Here is a 25902-nt window from a genome sequence, read left to right on the forward strand (position 1 = left end):
TTACAAAAGCCTGAAACATGCACCACCAGGCTCAAGGACAGCTTCCATCCTGCTTTTATGACAACTGAACTGTCCCCTACTACAATAAAATGGTCTCTTTACCTCACAGTCTACCCTGTCATGACTGTAAAGGGGGTTTCTTCTTTTTTCTTTGTTACTGTGTATGTAATCAAAATGGCTTCTTTGTTTTGTTAAAAGCAGGAATGCTTCTTTGTTGTGAGAGAGTGCTGGAAACTTGTTTGGGTTAAAACTTACCGATAACAAGAATTGTATTCCTTTGTAAACCAATTGGGATTAATGTTGTTCTTTCTTCTGAGTCTGTAAGCTATTGTTGGCGGGCTTTTGGGGAGATCAGCACGAGGGGTTGAGAGAGGGAGGACGTGATGCTGTAAGCTGGGCGAGGAACGGACCCCAAGTGGGGGTCCAAGGCCAGGAGGTACTCCGAGGAGAGGAGATAAAGCTAGATGTGCTTGGTTGACCACTTCGGGTGGTCCTGAGCTGCGAGTCGAGGAGTTCGGAGGGAATCGAATGGTGGCCAGAAGACTTCAGTAATTGAGCTCCAACGGTTGTGCACGAAGTGGTTTGGACTTTGATAAGTTTGGCGCCTTTTCTTTATTGTTTTTCCTTCATATATACTGTATCATTATTAATCGCTTAGTTATAGTAACCTTTATAAATTGTACTCATTTAATCGCATACGGTGTACTGTCTGTTTTTTGGGCGAGGCAGGGACATCATACAGCATTCACACCAGCTGATTACCCAGTTTGGCTGCTCCCCCTAGACGAGAACGAGCTGAGCGAGCCTGAGGCGACCCAGGGGGTTACACGACCCTGCAGCCTGCATCGTGCTACTTATCCCTTTTCCCTTGTGCTAGTTCCATGCATTGTTGTAATGAAATTATTTCATTGGCCAGATAGCAAATTGAAAGCTTTTCACTGTATCTAGATACACGAGACGATAATGAACCGATTTACCACTGGATGAAAACACAGAATCCAACTGGGTCAAAATCATGAACAGCAGGGAGAGGGGCTTGACTGAGCAGATGTTGAAATGTTTCCAACAGTTATCCAGTCATCACTGCTTGTGGGACGGTCACGTACAAGGACACAAGTTAAAATAAGGGACCAGTTGATTAAAACTGAGGTGTGTAGAAATGTCTTCTCTCAGAGGGTGGGAAATCTCTGGAACTCTGTCCCCAAGGGTGTTGGAGCCCAGATTATAAGATACATTTAATCTGGAGACAGATAAATATTTGAACTGAGTGTTACAAGAACAAACAATATCATTTTGGATTGGCGAGAATCCAGAGAAGGTTCACAAGGCTGATCCCGGGAATGCAAGGGTTAACGCATGAGGAGCATGGAGTTTAGAATAATGAGTGGAAATCTCACTGAAACCCATCGGATATTGAAAGGGAAGGAGTTTCCTATAGCGAGCAAGTCTAGGGCCTGATGGTCACAGCTTTGGGATACAAGGTGAGGAGGAATTTCTCTAGGCAGAGGGTGGTGAATCTGTGGAGGACAAGTCATTGGGTATATTTAAAGCAGAGGCTGGCAGGTATTGGCAGGTATTCATGGCGCTTCGCAGACAGCACTTGCTACAGCTGGAGGAATGTGGAATCCCAGCCCAGCTTCCCCACCCAGAGATGACAAACCCTCCACAGAGTAACGGGAGGGGAGCGAGTGAATCCCATTAAAGACTCCGTCCACTTTACCCAACAACTCTAACCTACTTCAGTGATGCACCCGAGCACAAAACAGTCTTTCAGCCTCACACCCAGATGTTCTACGTTCTGGACTCCATCCATGCCCCTTGAAGTTGCTCTCACTTGAAGAACACAATCGCTTATTTACGTCTTCCAAAGGGATACTTTTGACATAGACAACTATCGAATCACATTACCACTTTAAACAGCCGAACACCCCCAGACATTTCTAAACTCCAGCCTCCCCAGACCCTGTCCTGTGGACTCCCGAGAGGTTCTCCAACCAGTGCTCATCTCTGGAGTCCACAGACCATCTCTTCCACGGCCTCCCCTGCTAGGGTCACATTGTGATGGGCTCCGCTTTCCCGTCCTGAAGAACGGTTCATACCTGCAGACGGCGTTCCTCCTCCTCTTGTTTCTTCCGTTCCTCCTCCTCTTGTTTCCGCTTCATCTCCATCTCTGCTTTCCTGGTGACAAAAAGTAGACAAGGTCATTTCTGCGGGTTCGGTACAGGTCCTGCTCGACTGAAGGACTCCCCCACCCCCCCCCCCCCACTCCACCCACGTTTAAACGAGGGCTTTGGAAATGGGCAAGAAGGATGTTCCAACATCAAGCATCATCTGCCAGGTGGGTATGGAGCACCTCCACGCGCCCTCTGACCCCTCTTACCTGAGTGACAACAATCTGGGGCCGGGCATAGGCGAGCAGACTCGCTCGATCACCCATACGGGTGGCCGCTCTTCCCGTCCTCCGGTCACAGTGACGCTTGTTGCCAACTGATAGACAGCTCACGTCACAAAGAGTGTCCCAGGAACGGAACCCCACTGTGACTGGAGGCTGTCTACGCAGTGTGAGGGCAGCGTGCAAAATCAAACGAGGAGAAACTCCCCGGATCAGTGACAGTTGTGAACACAAGATCCTAACAGACATACTCACAAATACCCTATTTAAAGGACTGTACATACAACACACGTGCCTAATGCCCACTGAACACGTCCATATTCAGAACCGTTCTGAGAACGCAATCACATCTCCTTGTGTATATTTTGACATGTTTATGCATTTCCCCCACTAAATCAAACCATCCGTAGTTTGTTTTACAAGTAAAATACACATTCTGATTATAAACATAGTCTTTGGTGGCTGAATTATACACTTCACTAAATGCCTCAAATATCAAAAGAGAGACAGTTCACTGATTGCCTCCCCTTGCATTAGTCTGACATTAGGATTGAACTGTGCAGGATTTAGTGCGAGAATGTTGCGTGCCATCAACTGATCACGTGGTGAATCAATTGCGCCTCCTACGCACAGGTGGTGCCCTCTTTTTGTTTTTGAATGCCCACTCGCCGCTCCCACACCAAGCTGCCCCACGTGTACAGTGGCCGACAATTTTAATCCCACTGCTCCACTGTCGTTCTTGCTCCGCGCCTACGTAACAGAGATCAGGGATAGGCTCGATTACAGTGCAGAACCTTGCTCAGGGAGCCGTGTGGTGACGGACAAAGGCACCTACCTACAGGAAAGATGTAAATGAGGTTGAAAGAGTACAGAGAAAATTTACAAGGATGTTGCTGGGTCTGGAGGACCCGAGTAATAAAGAAAGACTGAATCGGTTAGGACTTTACTCCTTGGGACACAGAAGATTAAGAGGAGATTTGGCAGAGATAGACAACATTTTGAGGGGTATAGATAGGTAAATGCAAGCAGGCTTTTTCCACTGAGGCTGGGTGGGAATACAACCGGAGGTCGTGGGTTCAGGGTGAATGGTGAAAAGATTAAGAAGGACACGAGGAGAAACTCCTTCACTCAGAGGGTCTTGAGAGTGTGGAACGAGTGTGGTGCGTGTGAGCTCGATTTCAACGGTGAAGTGAAGTTTAGATAGATACATGTTTAGATGGTAGGGGCATGGAGGTCTCTGGTCCCAGTGCAGTTCCATGGTAACAGGCAGGTTAAATGGTTTTGGCCATGGACTAGAAGGGCCAAAGGGCCTGTTTCTGTGCTGTGCTTCTGACTCTATGGTGAGTCATTGCTCAGTATTTCGAGAGTATTCAGTGACAACTATCAGACGAGATGACGAAATCCCTCATCTCTACTCAAATGCAGCTCAGCATGCCACACTGCGACTTCCCAAGGCAGACCAACGATCCTTTTGATTTACATTCAAGTCCATTTATCATCTTCACAGTGGAATTCATCGCTTGTGTTGACAACCGGATGAACCTTCAGATCTGTTGTGGCGGCCCACCCGTGTTGCCACAGACTCTGGAGCCAACACAGCACGCCTACAATGCTCTGCAGAACAACGCGAGCCACAACAAGACAAGCAAAGCAGGGACACACGCGCACGTGCACGCATGCACACACACACACACACACCCTTCAGCAGCCCCTCCCCCGGGACAGGCCACCTCCAGTGGACTCGCAGACTCGGCTTCACCCATCCGGCTCCAAGACGACTTCCGGATTTCCGACTGACCTTCGATCTTCGGTATCGACCCCGGGCCTTGCCGATGACAGGACCCCGAAACTCCAGACTCTCCGACTCAGCAGCCTTGCTGACCTGTACTCATCCTCCCTGGTCTCTGTCCCTCAACACACGCCCACATTGCCGGCCTTGGAACACGCAGCAGAGCTCTGGACTCCTGCCTGACCTCTGCCTCCTCAGCATCCTTGTCCCAAAACCCTAATGTGACCCCCCAGCTCCTTTCTCTCTATCCCTAGGACCATCACTACAAACCAGAAAAATGTCTGAGTACAAACCACAGCCTTGACAGGGACCGCAGCTCAGCACCATCTCAACCGGAGATTTGTACTGTGAAGATAAATCCATGTCGTTTCAAGTCCATGAATAAATGACCGTGCTTCATGTAGCTGGTAGGCCAAAGGGCCTAATTATAGAACGTAGAGCCCAGCACAAGGACAGGGCCCTTTGTCCATAATTCTGTGACAAATTAATTAAGCCAATACACCTAATTAACCTAATCCCACGTGGTCCATAACCCTCCATTCTTCACATATTCAAGTGCGTATCTAAGAGTCTCTTCGCGCCCCTATCGTACCTGGCTCCACCACCGGCACGCGCTGTGAGACTCTGAGTGTGGTCACTCTGCAGCATACTTACAACCGCCTGTCCTCCTCCTCCTGCTTGCGGCGTTGCTCCTCCTCCGCGCGCCTCCGCTGCTCCCGCTCCATCTCCTGCTGGATGACCCGCAGCCGCTCGGTCTCCTCCTCCTCCTGCTTCTTCTTCTGCAGGGCGACCAGAAGCTGCTCGGAGCGCGTCACCAGGCCGGCGTACTCCTTCTCGATCTCGTCCCGCCTCATGACCGTGCGCTGAGGGAAACAAAGAGGGAAGAGGGGGGTTGTGGGCACTGCAGCAAAGCAAGGGTTAACAAACAAAAGGCGTGCTACCAGGACAGAGCACAGCCTGTCGACGTGTGGAAGTCCAGGAGGAAGACAGCCTGGATAATAAGTTGACAGAGATGGTGTGAGGACATAGCGCAGTCATCGAGGCTGAACACGGCCCTTTAAAGCCGAACTCTTGTGCAGCCTGGGAGTCAGCTTCGCTGAGCATACCAAGACAACGACAAACAAAGGACAGTTATTTTACTAATTCTCAAGTATTACTGGCTTTACCACATAGCACCTGACACATGTAGTAGCGAGTGGTTAGCACAACGCTTTACAGTGCAGGTTATGGAGGTTCGATTTTGCCACTGCCTGCGAGGAGTTTGCATGCTCTCTCCACGACTGCGTGGGTTTCCTCCAGGGGCTCCGGTTTCCTCTCACAATCCAAAAGCGTGCCGGTTGGTAGGTTAATCGGCCATTATAAATTCTCCCATGATTAGGCTCGGATTAAATTGGGCAGCTTGGCTCAAAGGCCTATTTCACTCCGTATTCTCAATCAATCAAGGATAGGATTCTGGAGTCTACAAGGTTCCTATTGGATCAATTATTGTACAACTTGTCAGCGTCTGTATGAAAATGGCATTTCTTTGCTCAGAACGGTGTGGTGGCAGGGGCCCAGCTGTTCTCCACGTGGACAAGTGCGACTGAGCTAAGTTGTCAAAGTCCGCTTACTCGGTGGAAACAAGGGGAAGACCGCTGTGGGTTAATCCCATTCAGGACGTGTTTGGGGAAGGTAAGGTCAGGCAGCACCTATGGAAAATAGTAAATAGTGGAAATTTCAGGCAGAGACCCTTTATCAGGACAAGGAAAGTACTCATTTCCACAGCTGCTGCCTGGCCTGCTGAGCTCCTCCAGCATTTTGAGAGTGGTGCTCTGGACTTCCAGCATCTGGAGATTTTCTCCTATCTTTCAGGTTTAGTATATGTGTGTGTGTATATATATATATGGCATATATAGTGAAATATATATATATATATATGTAGTGAAATATGTTGTTTTGCAGCAGCAGTACATTGCAAAAGAATTTAAAAAACTATAAATTACCATCTCTCTCTCTCGCGCGCGCGCGCGCACACACACACACAGACACACACACACACATATAAATTAAGTAGTACAAAAGAAAACGAGTAAAAAGAAAACAGCAGAGAGTCCATGTGCATGGCTTCAGTGCCCGTTCATAATACTGATGGCAGAGGGGAAGGAACTGTTCCTAAAACATTGAGTGTGAGCCTTCAGGCTCCTCCTGGATGGTAGGAAAGAGAAGGTGGCACGTCCGGGGTGATGGGGGTCCTCAGTGACGGATGCTGAGGTCTCTATTCGCTGCCTGTTTAGACTGGCTATTGGGTCTGCCTCTGCGGTGCGCTCTAGGAACCTACCTCTCACTGTGTTGAAAGAAACCTGAAAATCTCCTTTAAACTTTCTTACGCTCACCGCACACCTGCTCCCTCTGCCATGGGAAAAGGACTCTATCTATCCAGTCTGCATCTCTCATAATTTTATAAACTATTCTCAAGTCTCCCCTCAGCTTCTGACACTCCAGAGGGAACAGCCCAAGGCTGTCTAACTCCTCCTTATAGCTAATATGACCTAACCAGGCAACATCTTGAAGGACAACTTCCATACCCTCTCCAAAGACTCGATATCCTTCCTGGTGTCCAGAAGTGGACACCATATTCCAAATGAGGCTTAACTGAGACTTTCTGTACAGGTTCAGCACCCTTCCCAACTTTCATACCAAACTCCCTGAAGAATGAACCCTAACCATCATTAGAACCCTATCCACTTTGGTGAGAAAAAGGGGAAGGGAGAGGGGAGGGAGCGGGAATCACCAGAGAGACATTCTGTAATGATCAATAAACCAACTGTTTGTAATCGAATGACACAGAACACAGATATTTACATCACAATACAGGCTCTTCAACTCACAATGTCGTGCCAACCACTTAAACTACTCTAGAGACTGCCTAGAATTTCCCTAGCGCATAACACTCTATTTTTTTAAAAACTCCATCTACCTATCGAAGAGGCTCTTAAAAGCCCCGATCGTATCCGCTTCCACCATCGCCGCCGGCAGCCCATTCCACGCACCCACCACTCTCTATGTGAAAAACTTAGCCCTGACATCCCCTCGGTACCTAGTTCCAAACATCTTAAAACTGTGCCCTCTCGTGTTAGCCATTTAAGCCGTGGGAAAAAGCCTCTGGCTATCCACACGATCAATGCCCCTCATCATCTTATATATCCCTATCGGGTCACCTCTCATCCTCCATCACTCCAAGGAGAAAAGGCAAAGTTCACTCAACCTATTCTCATAAGGCATGCTCCCCAATCCATGCAATATCCTTGTAAATCTCCTCTGCACCCTTTCTATGGTTTCCACATCCTTCCTGTAGTGAGGTGACCAGAAATGAGCACAGTACTCCAAGTGGGGTCTGACCAGGGTCCTATATAGCTGCAACATTACCTCTCGGCTCTTAAACTCAATCCCACAGTTGCTGAATGCCATCACACCGTACGCCTTCTTAACGTCACTGGCAGCCTGCGTAGCTGCTTTGGGTGTCCTATCGACGCAGACACCAAGATCTCTCAGATCTTCCACACTGTATTCTGTCTTCAAATCGGACCTACCCAAATGAACCACTTGACACTTATCTGGGTTGAACTCCACCTGCCACTTCTCAGCCCAGTTCTGCATCCTATCAATGTCCTGCTGTAAACTCTGTCAACCCTCCAGACTGTCACAACATCCCCAACTTTTGTGTCATCAGCAAACTTACCAACCCACCCTTCTACTTCTTCATCAAGGCCATTTATAAAAATCACAAAGAGGAGGGGTCCCAAAACAGCGACCTTGCCTGGTTCTCAGGGCTGGGAGTGTCAGCACCCGCGTCACCCCCTCCTCCAGCAACTCCTCCTCCGCCACTGGCCCCACACCCCTCATGTGGCGCGCCACCCTCGCCATTCCCAACATCCTTTGCTCCCACCAGATTTACAAACTCCCTCTCCATTCCACATTGACAAACAGAATTGTGCAAAAGTCTTGGCACCCTAGCTATATATGTGTGCTAAGATTTTGGCACAGTACTGTACATCACTGATCCCTGAGGAACACCCTCGCCCAATTATACATGTTCCAGTTGTTCCCTCCATCCTTCCCCTCCTCTGCAACGTAAATCAGGCCTGTTTTCCAGGTCAAATGAAAGGTCGTCAAGCTGAATTGTGAAATGTTTCTCCCTCCTCGGAAGCTACCTGACCTGCCCAACATTGATGGGATTCTGTTTTTATGACATCCAGCAGTTGCGGGCAGCGTGGTGCTTTAAACCGACGCATGTAAACATGGCTCTTGCCATCATAAACACAAGAGATTCTGCAGATGCAGGAAATCCAGAGTAACACACACAAAATGCTGCAGGAACCCAGTAGATCAGGCAATATCTAAGGAGACATCGACTGTTTATTCGTCTCCATAGATTCTGCCTGACGGGCTGAGCTGCCCCAGCATTGTGCGCCCCCGCGCACGTCTTTGCCTGCGTGTGTGTGCGACCTTGAGTGCGTATTGTCCCTTGCAATTATTGTTGTGGGGAGCTGGGGTCGGATTTTAGACAACTGAGCTCAGGCTCCCTTCCCCTCTCTACCTTCTTTCTGGCGACTCTGAAGGCTATCTGAATTGGTAAAACAATTGCCAGAAGCCCGCACATCGAAACACTTACCTTGACTTTGTTTACAAAAGCCTCTATCGATGAATCCAGATCCTGGACTTGTTTGTTCATCTCACTCTTTCCCTCCTTCAGGGCCTTCACCACCTCAGTCATCCTGTTGACACGCTGTTTCAATGATTTCGCTTTCACCACACCATCAATGCTGGAAGGAAGAGAAGCCCAATTAGTGCCAGCAACACCGTCCACACGACGGCTGCGGAGACCAGGTCACTGGGGATATTTAAAGCACAGGTTGATATTATTAAGGGTGGCAAAGTTTACGAGGGGAAGGCAGAAGAATGGGGTTGAAAGGGATGGAATGATGGAATAGCCGAGCAGACTCGACAGGCCGAATGGCTTATGATCTTCTCAAGAGGGGTGGTGGGTTCATTTGGATATGACTGCCCAACTCCCTTTAGAGTGAAGGAGAAGGAGAGGTGCCTTGATAGAGGTGTACAAGATGATGAGGGGCATAGATCAAGTGTGTAGCCCAAGACCTTTTCCCCAGGCTAATTCCGGGGGGCACAATGTTAAGGCGATGCCCTCTTCTCATTACTGCTCTCGGGGAGGGGCTACGAGAGCCTGAAGACCCGAACTCAGTGATCAGGAAGAGCATCCTTCCCTCTGCTATCGGATGTCCGAACAGCCCACGAGCACCATCGTTCTTATTCAAGTTATTTATTTTTGTCATTTAAAGCAGTTTCATGCCTTTGCGCTGTTCTGCTGTTACAAAACAACAAGCATCATGTCAGCTTTAATGAATCTGATTCTGATGCTGAGGAGCGGGAGGGAGAATTGAAGTGACAGGCCACCGGTGGGCAGAACAGAAGCTTTCCGTGAGGCCGTCTGCCCGTGTGCGCGAGGAGCGCTGAGCACCCGTCGCCATTCTGGAAGGAGTGTGATGGGTCTCTGGCTGGTGGGAAGAGAGGGTGTGCAAGGTGCTCCATCCCCTGCGTGCAGCTAACAGAGGTGAAGATTTTCCTGCAATGCGTTTCCCTCACCGTAGATGCTGCCTGACCTGCTGAGACTTTGGAAAGTTTCCGTTTCTCTGTGCTTTGTTGCTGGATTGTTATATAGGACGCAGGAACAGCAAATGCGACAGCATGCTTAGCTGGACAGAGGTATTGTCCAGAGCCTTCATAGAACGCAACGGTTATATCTCCAACAACCACCATCTTGACAAATAGTGAGCAAAACACAATGGATGTGATACAGCACCTTCTCCAGTGGTAGTTCTCATTGTCATGGCTGGGGGGGGGGGGGGGGGAGAGGGGGAGTCATGCTACCGTACGTTTAATTTCAAAAATTCAACACTTACACTATTTATACATGGAGCAGAAGAATTGCACTGCATAGGAACAGAGCTTTTGACCCACTGTGTCTGTGCCAACCCATACTGATGTCACCTTTCTGAACTAATGCAAGATCCCTGTGAGATCTGCTCATTCAAGCACTTGTTAAAGATACCCACTAAAATGTTATTAAAAATGCCCTACCATCCCCTGCTCCAGGTAGGCTTCTCTTCTATCTACATCTTGATAGAGGTTTATAAATCTAGAAAGATGATGAGAAGCACAGGCCGCTGGTACCCTCCACCTCCCCACCACAAGGCAAAAAGACAAATGTTAGAGCAGCATGCATTTAAGGTGAGAGGGGGGCAAGTTCAAAGGAGACATGTGGGTAAAGTTATTTTTTCTTTTTACACACAGAGTGGTGTGTTGCCAGGAGATGCCGTGAAGGCAGATGCATTGGAGGTGTTTAAGAGGGTCTTGGATATGCAGAGAATGTTTGTGCAGCCTGAAGGGGAATGGGTATCCTTTGCCTAATTAGCCCAACACAATGTTGTGGACTCTTTACTGTTCTATCCTATCCTAGAATGCGTTATTGATATAAGGTGAAACACCACACAGGGATTTGGAAGTCTGGAAGCAACTCCTGCCCAGTCCACCGCAATCAAGAGATCAAACAATCTGACCACTTGAGCCTATTTGTAAAGTGAATCACTAACCGTGGCTTGTGTTTTCTCTTGCATAACCACATGCGGACTGTCTTCTGCATCTTAATGCAAGCAAGCGCTCGGTATTTGATCTTGTTCTTCACTGCAGCAATAAATAGAATAAAACCCTTTTAATAAATCGTGTGTAATTCTATACGCACCTTTTGCATTCTACACGATCAACAATTCAGGAACAGCTCCTTCCCCCCCGCCATCGGATTTCTGACTGGACAATGAACCCGTGAACACTACCTCAATAGTTCTCTCCCTCTCATTTTGCTCTACTTATTTAATTTTTTAACCTCTTTTTTTGGGATTAAACATGATCACTAGAGGTCCCTCGACTGACAAAGAAGCAAATATGAAAAGTTATCCCGCCTCTTGGCGCTGGAAAAGGTGGCATTCCCATAGTTGCCATGAGCCCTATCAGAAAACAATGAGCCCACAAAATCTGTGCTGACCATACCCACCCATTTCCACTGATCCTTCACCAACCCATTTTATTCTCCCCTTATTCCCACTGTCCATCTCCCCCTCCCCCAGATTTAGTGACCAATTAGCCTGCCAACCCAGACGTGGGAGGAAAGCGAGGCGTCTGAACAAAACCCGCGTGGTCAGAGGATGAGCACGCGGACTCCACACTGACAGCATCTGAGCTCAGGAATGAACCCTGGTCACCAGACAGCAGATCTACTCGCTGTGCCACCCTCGGCCCCAAAGCAATCAGCGATTGGCGCTAAACGCCAAACCTGTTGGCGCTGGCCAAAGCAACAGAATGAAAAATCAAGCAATAAGAATTGGAATGGTGGGAATGTTCCGAGGAACCGCCTGATGACATCACACCAATTCACAAAAACTGGAATGGTGGGAATGTTCTGATGACATCACACCGATTCACAAAAACTGGAATGGTGGGAATGTTCTGAAGTAAAGAACCGCCTGATGCCATCACACTGATCCACAAAAATTCCCAAAACTGCCTTTTGTAATCAGATCTAGAAAACCATTTTAAATGCAGCTGTGGTGTGTGGCTCGATGTAAAATAATGTCAGCCCCATTGAAACGCTAGACCTACGTTTAATGACGGACAGCGCACACCACTGAACCTTCTTCCACCGGCTGCAGATGAGCCAGTGATTGACACGCTTCATCAACACCGCCAGGTGCTCGGGATCGGACTTCATGATCTGATCGAACTCTGCAAACTGAGCAAACACAGTTCAAAGGAAATTAGCAGTCGGCCTCCGACCATTTTCACCTTTAGCTCCCGACTGACCTAGCGTGCAATCGTTCTTCTGCACACTCTTTAAAGGCACTCACCAACAACGATGTGAACTGCTGACCTTAAAGCAAATAGAAGTGGACTGAGATTCCGGTCACCCCATTATAAGGAGGATGTGGAGGTTTTAGAGAGACCGCAGAAGAGTTTACCTGGATCAGAGGGCACGTGCTATAAAGGAGAGGTTGGACAAACAGGGGCTGTTTTCTCTAGAGTGGCAGAGGCTGAGGGAACACCTGGTAGAGGTTTATAATATGAGAAGCATAGATAGGGCTCATAGAATCTTCTTTCCTATATATAGAAATGCACTGGGAAGTGCTGTAGAGCTACTAAAGAAACATCACACCATCTTAAATGTATCTTCCCCCAGGCAACTGTTCTAGTTAGCCCCCAACCCCCTTATATCTATCTCCCCATCACTTCATTGTAAACACTTTAAACCACTTTTTTTAATAAGGTTCTTTCCATTGTAAATACATGTGGATATTTATGTATTTATGCACATTTTATTCCATATCCGTACTTTAACCGCTAACATTATTTTTATATAATTCTCTATTCTTTATAATTGTTGAATGTCGCTTTTTGTTGCATGTCTTGCCTTGACCAACCCACCACAGAAAATCCCTAATACATGTCGATAAATAGCTCAAATGTAGCTGATCCTTGGGGCATCCTCACAAATGCAGACAATTCAAAATTGATGAGTGATTTCCTTTGTTAAAACACACATGCAGCAGAACAAATCCCAGCAGCCTACTTTTGTCATTTTATATTCTCAACCTGCCTGAGGGACGATGACGATCCCACGACTTACAAGCCCAATCGCTTATTATCCTAATGCACATCTATTTCACCGTTATCTTTGAAAATACCCACAAAACAATACCAGGGCCAATTAAAGAACAGATAGGAGCAAACACTGTAAAAAGAACAAAGTAGATTAGGTTTACACATAGCTCAGGGGAGAACCAGCTTCCAAACCACGTTCGTGGGTTAGTTTGGCCCCGACATACTGCAGGTCAGAGGTGCATCAGACCCTTTCAAAACGGAAAAGGGCTCCAGACTGGTCTTGCCCCACCACAGGGAGCAAAGGGGATCAGCTGAGCCAAATGCACTCCTCAGCTTAACGGCCACCTTGAACAAACAGTGTGGTTTTGTTCTCATCGTCATTTACTTCATCTTTAGGCTTATAAATGAGCTCCAGAAGGTTGAGCCACCTTATAGTATGATAGAGTCATGGGCACAGAACCAGGCCCTTCAGCCCATCTAGTCCACAAACTAGTCAATTCTGCCTAGTCCCATCGACCCTAGCCCTCGATAGCCCTCCCATCCATGTCCTGATACAAATTTCTTTTAAATGCTGAAATCACACCCGCGATGACTTCTGCTGGCCGCTCGCTCCACACTCCCACCACCTACTGAGTGAAGTCTGTTTATTTGTTTAATTACTTTCGCTGTACACCGCAAAATAGGCCCCTCCGGCCAAACAAACTACGCCGCCCAGCAAATCCACCTATTTAACCCTGGCCTGATTACAGGGAAAGTTAAAATGACTATTCAAGCTACTAACCAGTAACACCTTTGGACCAAGGCAAGAAACCAGGGCACCTGCAGGAAACCCACTTGCTCACCAGAAGAACGTACAAACTTTCTTACAGAGGACACCGGAGTTTAACTCCAAACTTTAGTGCTCTGAGCTGTAATAACGTCACGCTAACGGTACGCTACTGTGACACATCAAGTTTCCCTTAAACGTAGAAAGCCTACAGCACAATACAGGCCCTTCGGCCCACAAAGCTGTACTGCCGGCCAAACAAACTACGCCGCCCAGCAAATCCACCTATTTAACCCTGGCCTGATTACAGGGAAAGTTAAAATGACTATTCAAGCTACTAACCAGTAACACCTTTGGACCAAGGCAAGAAACCAGGGCACCTGCAGGAAACCCACTTGCTCACCAGAAGAACGTACAAACTTTCTTACAGAGGACACCGGAGTTTAACTCCAAACTTTAGTGCTCTGAGCTGTAATAACGTCACGCTAACGGTACGCTACTGTGACACATCAAGTTTCCCTTAAACATAGAAAGCCTACAGCACAATACAGGCCCTTCGGCCCACAAAGCTGTACTGCACATGTCCTTACCATAGAAATTACCTAGGGTTACCCATAGCCCTCTATTTTTCTAAGCTCCATGTACCTGTCCACAAGTCTCTTAAACGGCCCTATCGTATCCGCCTCCACCACAGTTGCCGGCAGCCCATCCCACACACTCACCACTCTCTGTGTAAAAAGTTTACCCAGAGCGTGGTAAATGCTTTCAACTTTTCACCCATAACCTATGACCTCGAGTTCTGATTTCACCAACCTCAGTGGAAAAAGCCTGCTTACATCTCCCCCATCGATACACCCCAATTTTGTATACTCAATCTCCAGGGAATAAAGTCCTAACCTACTACACTATTCCCTATAACTCCAGTCTCAAGTCCTGGCAACTCCTTTTTTTCAGGAATTTCTGATTTATTTGAATGGTTCTCAAGTGTCTCTTATTGGAGAAGATGTTTCAAGGCCTTTGAGCATCCAGCAGTCAAACGACGATCAGGGAGCATCGCTGGGAAGTGCATCAATCTTTCTGTAATGGCGTTTGTTATTGGGGGGGGGGGAGGGGCAGCTGCAGAAATGACACACAGCCGTGCAAAAGAGATTCGGAGGGTTATGGCAGGACTGACCGCAATCCAACCTTTTTGTATACACTACACGAAAATAAGTAACCACAAATTAAACTCAAAATTATCAGCTGGTCAGTTTCCTCCTTAACCCTTCCTCAAAGCTTCTTGGCTTTAGTTTGAATGAAGGTCCCATTCTCAGTCCCTACACGTTACTCTCTCTAAGGAGGATTGGAACAGGGAACCAGATTCTGGACTTCGGCTTTATGAGATTCAACAACTCCATTCATCGACCGGATCAGAAGAAGCCATTATCTGCGTCTGTCAGGCAAGCCTGTGAACTCAACATCATTACAGAGGAAAGCAGACTCCAGTTCTCACAGCTTCTTACCTTGCCAGGCCGGAAAAAGACTTTGGTAAGACCAAACTTGTAATCATTTTCATTGAGGCCCAAGGCTTTGAACAGTGCCTGGGGAGTGAAAGGGGAAAATGACATGTTATGCTTAAGCCGATAAACTGGAAAGGCTCACCAGGATAACTCCCAATGGCCTCGCTCATGTTCTTTCTCCAATAACTTAACTCATAAAGGCATAGAGCATGGAAACATGGCCTTCAGCCCTATTAGTCAAAGACAACCATGTTCCCACTTAAGCTAAGTGCCATTTGCCCATATTTGACTTCTATCCCTCTAAACCAGGGGCTCACAGACCCGTTTGCCTCATGGTATTGGTCCATAGCATAAAAAAGGTTGGGAACCCCTCCCCTAAACCTTTCCTATCCATTTACCGTCCAATTACCTTTTACACATGGCTAACGTATCTGCCTCAACCACTTCATCTGGCAGCTCATCCCAAATACTGACCACACTCTGGTTGAAAAAAAAAACATTCCACGTCTTTAGATGCTCACAAAGCACTTTACAGATGACCAGTTACTTTTGACAGTGCTGACAAAAAGTCGTTGTAACTGATTTGAATACAGCGCGGCCGCTCAAACACCAAGTACCCTGATTCTGTTTGAGTGACACTGATCAAGAAGTATGTGCAAGAACTGCCCTGTTCTTTGACAGCTGTTACTTCGGGAACTTGTGCATTCACCTTAAGGAGAGCTTTCAAAAGGACACCCCCGCAAGTCTGTCAACGGCATGCCAGATGATATGACTGACTAAAGCTATTGTGAAGTTGGCTGTTGACATGAAACGTGCTAACCTAGATGATCAGGTATTGCTGTGAGGAAGAGGGATGTGGTTATAACTCACACAAGTGTTTAATTCCTTGCACTGAGATATGGCCCTAGTAGAAATGCCAAGCAAGACTTGTCCTGTTAATTATTCAGAGATCTCAAGAGTCTGGTAGACCAGGATCAGGACCATGAATTCCAATTGACTGTCCCCATGAAGAGACTCTTCATTTCATTTATTGAGGTTCTGCGCAGATTTAGACCTTCCAACCCTTCGAGCTGTGCCGCCCAGCACCCCCCCCCCCCCACCCCCCGAATTAACCCTAGCCTAATCACAGGACAATTTAGAGTGATCAAATAATAAACCAAGCGGTACATCTTTGGACTGTGGGAGGAAACCGGAGCACCCGGAGGAAACCCACGCGGTCACAGGGAGAATGTACAAAGCGCTCACATTCAGCAGTGGGAATTGAACCTGGGTTGGTAGTACCGTAAAGCGCTACGCTCCCGTTGCCAGGCTCTTGGGCTGGGATTAGAGTACTGGCAGTGAGCTCATTAACGATCAATAAAAGGTGATCTTGGACTGGACACTCCATTGTACCTCAACAGGAAGCAAGGCAGCTCTACAGGTTTGAGGTCTATCATAAGAGCCATGCAGATGGAAGGAACTCAGAAGAAACAACTTGCTGATAATTATGACGTGCCTGCACTCTCTGGCGCTGTCAAGACCAGTCACACCCCAAACCTCCACTCTAATGATGTTCAGGAGAGGACTCGAGCTCAGCAACGACAAGAGTTGCCAGGAAGGAGCATTCTGAGGAACTCTTCAAGCAACTGCCAGCCTGCCACAAGTGACCTTGACTTCACCCTACCACAATTATCCAATTCTGCCCAGTCTCATCACCACCCAAAGTCAACCTGGGGCTGGAAAGAAATATGGCAACTGAGAGAACATGGTCCTGGGGGAAGACAGCATTCTGGCTGAAGTTCTAAAGCCTGGCAGAAAGGAACTTCCAGTCACGTATTCAGAGCCTTACCTCTCTCCTCTGGGAAGAGGAGGAGATGACAGTGGACCTGTCGGTAGACGGGTAAACTACATTGCCTCTACTCTTGAGATAAGGTAACCAACCTTGGCTACAATACACAGGCAGCACCTGTGTTTGCACACATCCAGAGGTCGCATCCCAAATCATCATTGTCTCGTTCACTTTAACGTCCAAGAGAAAGGGCCTTGTGATAAATACCACGTCAAATCTGTCTCCACTGCACTACCCCACAGCATAAAGGTTCACAAGGAGATCTTCGAAAAGGTGGACTTCCCACAGCGAGAGTGCCACCCCCACTGATGGAAGGCATCAGTGACGAGATTCTCCTGTCTCTCCATTTTGCGGGCACAACCTTTGGCCACCTATGGAAAAGTGTGTTTAATAATTAAGACTTAGCAGAAAGCTCACGGTCTACCCTGCTCTCCCATTTAATTCCAACAAGGGTCATCTACAGCGGGCATCTCAGAGCACTGGAGGAGCCAAGACCAATGCTGTCTTGGCAAAATTCTCCAAAACCAGTGGCAGGGTACATGAACCAACAACCAACCAACCACCGTGTCTGGTCTTACTTCAACATGCCCCAGCATCGAGACCAACTGCAACTGGTGGGCACACCACATCGTTCACAAACGTGACACCAGATCTCTGAAACAGGTTCTCCACCCTCAGCTGGAGATCAGTGGCTGACAGAGGAAACACATCAAGAAATCCACAAAGCCTCTTTCAACAAGCATAATCCCCTCACTGACTCATGGGAACCCCTGGCCTGTCGTTGTTTAAACTGGAGAAGCAGCATTCAGAAGGGCACTGGGAATCTCAAGCCTGTTTCTCTGGGTGTAGGAAGCCCAGTGAAAATAGAAGGCATTCATCCATCCCATCACCCAGCCACCCATCTACTTATTTAGAGATACAGGCCCTCAGGCCCAGTGAGCTGCACCGCCCACAACCCATCGATTTAACCCCAGCCTCATCACAGGACAATTTACATTGACCAGTTAACCAGTACATCTTTGGACTGTGAAGTGAACGTGAGCACCCAGAGGAAATCAGTGTAGTCACGGGGAGAACATACAAGCTCCTTTCAGACGACCCTGGAATTGAACCCAGGTGGACTGGCTCTGGAAAGCATCACACTAACCACCGCGTTACCGTGCCTTCATCTCCCAAGCCGCCGATCTCGTGTCAGTCGTCGTAAGAAGGCAGGGCAGTGAAAAGCCTTCGGGTATGCCGGCCTCTGCCAGTTAGGGCACTGGGTACAGAGGCTGGAGCCGTCAGAGGCCACACTTTGACCAACGCGTTCAGCTTTGGTCTCCCTGCTACAGGAAAGATGCCATTAAGCTGGAAGTGGGCAGAGATTTATGAGGGTGCCGCCCAAACTCAAGTGACCGACGGAAAGGATGAGCAGGCTGGGATTTCATTCAGCGGAGCATGGACGATCAGTTAGAGCTGTATTGCTACGTACCCGTGGGTATCTTGTACCTGTCACGTGACCATGATGTAATTGAAGTTATGCTGGAGATGAGGTAATGGTCTTGTGATGGTGGAGTGACGTCATTTTCCCGCCAGTGAGAGGTCATGTGATAGTTTTTTTCAATAGGGTATAAAAGGAGAACCCCTCCCTGTGATATGGGCAGTTCATGGCTGAATTCGCCACTGACTCCATGTTGCTGTGTATTCCGATATTATGACGCAGTTTCATTTAAAAGCGGAGTTTTACTCTCTGCTTTAAGTCTCAAAGGTTATTACCGGCAGTTTCGCTACAACACTGCCAGTTTTGGTCAGTGGAGAGTGAAGATTTTAAAGGAGTTCGGAAATCCCGAAGGATTGGGAAAGTTAACGTCGATGGTGAAACAGAATCGACCTTTGTTTAATCTTCGCACGAGGAATTAGTAACGAGTATCCATGATAACCCCTGTTCTGCCAGAAGAGTAGAGGGTTGGAAACAAAGTTTCGTCAAAGAAAGGTCAGTGCCTTTAAGCCGTTTTATTTCCTTCGATCGTAAATCCTCCGGGGAATAGCATACTTCGGCTGGGATCAGCAGTAACTCCACGAAAGAGAATTTACATCATTTTCATGAAGTCTCTCCTTTAACAGACTATGTAAGCATTCGGACTTTCACATTACTACTTCCAAAAACTGCTTTCGCATTATCATTTTAAGAACTGTTTGAGCTGCCGTATCGCAGCTGACTTCCGGTTAAGTTAATCGTTTGTTTACTTTTGGGGTTTTTTTTTTTAAGTGTTCAATAAATGTTTTATTTGTAACCTGTCTCAAACCATATATTCATTGTTGCTGATCTGTAACAAAATATACCACTGAGAGACATGAATGCACAGGTCAGCTTCCCAGGGTTGGGGAATCAAGAACTAGAGGGCATAGGTTTAAGGTGAGAAGGGAGAGACTTGACCCAAGGAGCAAAGTTTTCATCCAGAGGATGGTCAGTACATGGAACAAGCTGCCGGAAGAAATAGTTGGGGCAGATACATTGACAGCACTTAAGGGAACTTGGATAGGAAAGATCGCACGGGTTTCCAACCTGGGGTCCGTGGACTGCTCAATTAACGGAAGGCACCCATGGCATAAAAAAGGTTGGGAACGCCTGATTCAGAGGGATGAAGTCTAAATGCGGGCAAAGGAGACTAGCGTACACGGGAGTCTTGTTTGGCACGGATCAGATGGCCACAGAGCCTGAATCTGTTCTGTATGACTCCCTGATTCTCGCTAATTGAAGAGAAAGTCTTCTTCAGCCCTCTGAGACTGTGCACTGAAGATGGTTGTAATTGATTTGTCTCCTTCCCCCTCCAGGGAATGCAAGACAAAGTGCTGTACTCTCACCCTAGAAAATCACGTGAACGGAAACCAACCTTTCTAACCACCAAGGCTCAAATCGTTCGGTGCCATCCCCTGCTAAATCACCTGACAAGATGCACGACTACCTGAGAGAAGTTCAAAGCTGGTCAATACCTTGCAGAAGAGCCTGGGGTCCAACCTGGACAGCTTTTCAGGCATGTACTTCTTGTACATGTTGTACAGCTCATGGAACGGAGCACGTGATGGGAATCCTCCTTGCATAAGGTCCAGTACAGACACCATACCTACACAACAGAGAGAGAAACAGACCTCTGAGAGCAGCACATGGCACACACGTGACCTGTCCAAAGCAACCCAAGTGCACGTGAACTCCAGACCCGGTCACCTTACCTCCTGACTGCCCCATGAATAAAGGAGCAGAAGACAAGCTCTACTGTGGTCAACTGTCGACTGATGGCTCGAGTCTGGATCTTTTATTACGTGGCTGTGATGCCAAAATGTGCTTCCTATCTTCTATGTCTGTGTGTGACTGTTGGTACTGTGTTTTGCGTCTTGGCCCAAGAGTAGCGCTCTCATTCGGCTGTATTCATGTATGGTTGAATGACAATTAAACTTGAATTGAATAAACACAAGAGATTCTGCAGATGACGGTAACCCAGGGCAACATGCACAGAATGCCGGAGGAACTCGGCAGGTCAGGCAGCATTGACACACAGACAGACATACTTTATTGATCCCAGGGGAAATTGGGTTTCGTTACAGTTGCACCAACCAATAATAGAATAGAAATACAGCAAAATAAAACCAGAAATAATTGAATTATAATAAGTAAGTTATGCCAAGTGGAAATAAGTCCAGGACCAGCCCATTGGCTCAGGGTGTCTGACACTCTGAGGGAGGAGATGTAAAGTTTGATGGCCACAGGTAGGAATGACTTCCTATGACGCTCAGTGTTACAGCTCGGTGGAATGAGTCTCTGGCTGAATGTACTCCTGTGCCTAACCAGTACCTTATGGAGTGGATGGGAGACATTGTCCAAGATGGCATGCAACTTGGACAGCATCCTCTTTTCAGACACCACCGTCAGAGAGTCCAGTTCCACCCCCACAACATCACATTGGGGCTCCTTTTGAAGGGATTGATGAGCCCTGGTGGAGAGTCTCCGCTGTAAGATGTCGACTGTTTACTCTTCTCCATAGACGCTGCCCGACCTACTGAGCTCCTCCAGCAGTCTGTGTTTATTGCCACAAATAAAGCTGGCCTGAACTGGAGTGCACCCAACAACCCAAAATATTAAGTAAAAACCCCGAAAACCAAACCTTCAGGAAAAAGCCAATCAATGTGAACTTTTTTTTGCCTCTCGGGGGGGGGGGGGGAAGAACGGGTGTGTTGACTTTGCAGAACAGAGAAGAACTGGGTTTGACAGTGTCGGCCCGAAGCAGCGATTGGGGCAGTTTCCCCAAGGTGCACTTTACAGAGAGGAAAGCACAGGTTCAACATGAAGTGAGGTAGGCCGAGGCTTTGGTGGGAAGAGGCACGCTATGGTGCGGGAGGTGGAAAGCCGCAACGGAGAGGAGGGACGGAGGACGCTGAGCCCCAGTGAGGCTCTGTGTTCAACTTAGGTGGCTGCAAGTGGGATTGGTGGAATCAAATTACCACAAGTGTAGGCCCTGCCCAGGTCGCAAATGCCCAACATGATAAGACACCCGAGATGTATGAGCAAGTGCTTGGGAGACTGTTGGGACATGTTCCCCAGCCACAGGCATCCTTTGCTAGCCGGGAACAGGCATTCTCTCCCCAACCTCTACTCGAGCTGCAACAGTCAGGGGCTGGGATGAGCAGACAAACCCACTAAGGCAGCAAGGCCGGCTGGTGGCTGCTCTACCTGTGCCCGCTGCCTCTCCCATCACAGCTGTTTCTGGGACGCTCTGCCATATGCTTGCTGCTCACAACAGACTCACAAGCAGTTCAGGGTGCAGAGAGCTCTCGGGAAAGAACCGCGGAGGAGCCGGTACCTCAGGAATCAAAAACCCACGGGTTTGGTTCCATCAAGACCGGGCTGAAGGTATCCCGGCTCATCATCGTTCAGTGGAAACTCCCAAATGGCAGAAGATGTTCTGATTACGGGTATCTGCAGCTGTGCCACAATTAGAGGACCGAGGCAGGACCCGAAGGACAGTGAGCAGGAGGGGTTACGAGGGCACGGACCAGACCCTACCGATACAGGAACACAGCAGCTGGGGGAGAGGTGGAGGAGGACGAGGGACCCGGCACTCACTCAGAGTTGGCCATTGCACCCACTCAATCAAACCAAAGTTACAGCAAGTCTCCGAACCTGAACACTGCAGCTGAGAGAGGATCTGCGCCCCTTCGAACTGATGACTCGTCATCTTGAGGTTGGGCTTGATGCATCGAATGAAGCTGGAGCCCTGGTTAAAAAAACGTTTGGGGAGATTAAGTATGTCCGCAAAGACACTCACAATTTCTACAGGTGTACCGTGGAGAGCATTCTAACTGGCCGCAGAAACATCCGGAATGGGGGAGGGGCCAGTGCAGAGGATCAAAACAAGCTGCGGAAAGTTGCAGACTCAGGCACCAGACTCCCCAGCATCCAGGACACCAGACTCCCCAGCATCCAGGACACCAGACTCCCCAGCACCCAGGACACCAGACTCCCCAGCATCCAGGACACCAGACTCCCCAGCACCCAGGACACCAGACTCCCCAGCATCCAGGACACCAGACTCCCCAGCATCCAGGACATTTTAAAGGAGCAACGCCTCAAAAAGGCGGCCTCCATCACCCAGGACATGCCCTCTCCTTATCGCTCTCATCAGGGAGGAGGTACAGGAGCCTGAAGACACGCGCTCAGTGATTCAAGAACAGCTTCTTCCCCTCTGCCATCAGATTTCTGAACGAACACTGAACCCACGAACACTACCCTTGCCACTTTCCCCACCAGAAAACTTAGTTTTCATTAGGCATTGCAATGTGCAGCTGACACATAACAACAAATTTCATGACAATATGCCAGAGATATTAAACCCAGTTCTGAAAACATGGGGTAAGCAAAGCACATCGTCACTGTGAACTCAAACCGCCAGATGCAGAGGTTCACCCGTCATCGGCTCGGGGGAAAATCGACCTTACTTTGAAGACAAGCCTGATGTATTACTTCCCCCACCAGTGGTACCTCTCCCCTGACAAGCTGTGACTCAACCCCTTGGGCATCAACCAGGACTGATGAACCTCTTGCCTACTAGTGATATCAAACCCACTGAGCTAATCCCATTGGCCTAGTGGGATTGATATCTCTAGTTTACCCAGTGGCACTGTCAGCTTGAAGACAGAGAGAACAACAGAGTGAATTATCTGCTTGATTGTAGGCAGAAAGCACCTGACATTCCATCGGAATCTGATTGAAGGGCCGTGACCCGAAGCGTTCCCTGTCCATTTCCCTCCACAGCTGCTGCCTGACCTACTGGAACTCCTCCAGTGCCTTTTACGCTACTGAAATTCAACTAGTTTACTTCACTCATGGGGCGAGGAGTTTATCAGCAAAACCTCATTTGCCGTCCATCCCCAGCTTGCTCCCCGATGGTTTGAGGATAGTTAAGGAACAACCACGTCAGTGTTTCTTCACAAAGTGCTCAGACCAGGGAGGCGATAGCACAAGCGGCTCTCTGAAACTCATGAACGAACCAAACGTTTCAATGAACAATCCTCCCATTTTACAGTCACCAATACTTATGAGCACAACAAGGACTGTCTTTCCAAACATCAGTCACTTGGGGAGACCTTAGCATCGGAAAAGGGAGTTCTCTCTGGAAACTCGGGTTAAAGGATGTTCCCTCTGTCCGACCAGGAAGCAGAATGTCCCGCTCATACACGATGGAACACAACCCCCATGTTATGTAACAGGCTAACGTGACCGTGAGTACTCACCGTGCTGCGTAGCTTTTCGAGCAGCAGATTCAACTGCGTCTGCGAAATGGGAAGGAAAACAAAACAGTTCAGCAATGTGCATTCTGGGGCCAAATCCCTACTCGGAAATAGTTACGGGTGCAACTTTCAGTTCAAGTAAATGTGTTTAACTGGGTTTACCATAACATGGCGCAAAGCAGATTGGTAAGGCACGAAGTGTTAAATTGCCCTTTCTTGGTATACAATGAGCTGTGATGCACTGACAAAACCCTCAGCAATACAAAAGCATACGGCCGGCGATTTTCATCGTGGGCACGGTGGAGGGGCAGCATGCAGTCGGACATTGTGGGGGGCCATTGAGCAGCGCCCACGAATCAACCCTTTGCACACCAAATTGGTCGGCCATTAACAAGCTGGCCCAAACGATGGCTCTGGGGGCGGGGGGGGTTTGCGACTCAGGCTGAGAAATGTCAAGGATCAAAGCTGGTAGGGAGGTGCTAGCTGAGTGGCTAGGGAGATGGCATTGTGTTGCAACAAGCCGTGCAGAACAAGGAATCCCAGACTCACTCTCATTATCCATGCTGAGCTGTGGGAGGAGCACAGTCACCCCAACTTTCTTGGACTTTTGAGAGGGGGTGGGGGAAGAAAGAAGAACGCCATTCAAGTATTCTCCCTCAGTCAATCCTGCTGGAAGAGCGTACAGGAGGAGAATGGGTGAGGAAAGCATCAATTTCAAGTATTAAAAGCGGAGTTTAGTAAATTTTTGAATAGTAGGGACAACGGGGAGACAGCAGGAGAATGGGTTTGAGAGGAATAACTCAGCCATGATGGAGGAGACTTGATGGCCAAATGGCCTTATTCTGCGTCCATGGCTGCTGGGATTGGATGGTTTTTATACCTTTTTTATAACATATTGGCTGAATTAATGCAACAGTAAAATCTTGCATTGTCAGTTATTTGCTGACATAATTTGTATTTTTAACAATTTGTATTTTTAGCAAACTCAAATAGTAATGGCTCATCGTTACTTACTGGCAGAAAGTGGTACAGCAGTTACATACATCTTTTCATTGGCTAAATATTAGCAGATTATACATATCTTATACCTGCTTTAATTACATGACCTATTCCTTGCATTCTGCTATCCAAGTAGTTACCTGGTATCTGGATTATAAAGGCGATAGATTTTCCGTCTTTTTATTGAATCTCTCCAATTTCTTCTCTCTCATCTGCCTCGTATCTTTGTTTAAACTTTAAAATCCACGGTTGTGAAGAATCAATGAATCAAAGCTCATTCCTGAACTAAAAGGACCCAGGGATCGAAAATAAACGTGAACTGACATGGCCAACTCTAAAGCTCACCCGTCATCGGTATCTCGGGAAATAAAATGGCCATTTAACGACGGTGGTGTATATTTGCTGGAGGAGTGGTTAACATTTTGTCTCTGGCTGTTGTCTGCTTTCCTACTCGCCCTGGATTGGAACGACTCAGACCACACCAGCAGATGCTGGTGGAACTACACACAGGTCCAGTGACCCGGTTCAACCCTGACCTCGGGCAGAGTTCTGACTGCCATATGGGGTGGAGGAGAAGGTGGGGGGTGGGGGGGAGAGCTCCAGTTTCCTTTCACAAAACCTACCAGTCAGCATAACTCTTCATCAGCTTCTGTAAATTGCCCCTCCCCCAAGAGGACCACAACCTTGCCGTAGGCTTTGGAGCCTCAATGACCCAGAGAGCTATGCCAGCTGGAGTCAGGGCTTTGTGCTTTAGCTCTTGGTAGGGTCACCTATGCCAAACAGGTCAAGGGGCAGAGGCCAGACTAAGAGTGGCCCACCAGTCCTCCAGGTTTGGTGGGGGGGGGGTCTAGCTCAGGGCCAACAACCCTGACTGGCAAAACAAGATGGTTATGGAAGCAGCAATGAAGAACCCTTCACTACCTGAGTGTGACCGTATTTCAGAGTCTCCACCTGGGACTGACAGTAGTGGGAAGAGGCTGCAGACATGATGAAGGAAGAGCTGAACACCAGCAGGCATGGAGGACCTTCATTGCTGCCCTAAATGCCAGTGGTGTAATGGGCAACAAGCCAATTGCCTTCAGTGAAAATGGTTGGTGTGGGAAGCAAGACGGAGTTATGGACATACAAGGGAAAAGGGAGAAAAAGGAATAGAATTGATGG

The 25902-nt window shown here is 48.1% G+C and overlaps 1 protein-coding gene across 4 annotated transcripts in view; it reads right to left on the minus strand.

Annotated features, from left to right (window-relative positions):
• The window catches only part of LOC140730810 (unconventional myosin-VI), a 322637-nt gene that overhangs the window by 21813 nt on the left and 274922 nt on the right, over nucleotides 1–25902 (minus strand). For all 4 annotated transcript variants that reach the window (XM_073051731.1, XM_073051733.1, XM_073051732.1 and 1 more), the window contains 9 exons: nucleotides 23746–23784; nucleotides 22136–22229; nucleotides 19954–20084; nucleotides 15156–15233; nucleotides 11892–12021; nucleotides 10829–10919; nucleotides 8833–8983; nucleotides 4836–5044; nucleotides 2100–2178 (listed from right to left, as the gene is read on the minus strand). In XM_073051731.1, the coding sequence (XP_072907832.1) occupies nucleotides 2100–2178; nucleotides 4836–5044; nucleotides 8833–8983; nucleotides 10829–10919; nucleotides 11892–12021; nucleotides 15156–15233; nucleotides 19954–20084; nucleotides 22136–22229; nucleotides 23746–23784 (1002 nt within the window). The remainder of the gene's footprint in view (nucleotides 1–2099; nucleotides 2179–4835; nucleotides 5045–8832; nucleotides 8984–10828; nucleotides 10920–11891; nucleotides 12022–15155; nucleotides 15234–19953; nucleotides 20085–22135; nucleotides 22230–23745; nucleotides 23785–25902) is intronic.

Source organism: Hemitrygon akajei, chromosome 7 (genome assembly GCF_048418815.1).
Source record: "Hemitrygon akajei chromosome 7, sHemAka1.3, whole genome shotgun sequence".
Classification (NCBI taxonomy): Eukaryota; Metazoa; Chordata; class Chondrichthyes; order Myliobatiformes; family Dasyatidae; genus Hemitrygon; species Hemitrygon akajei.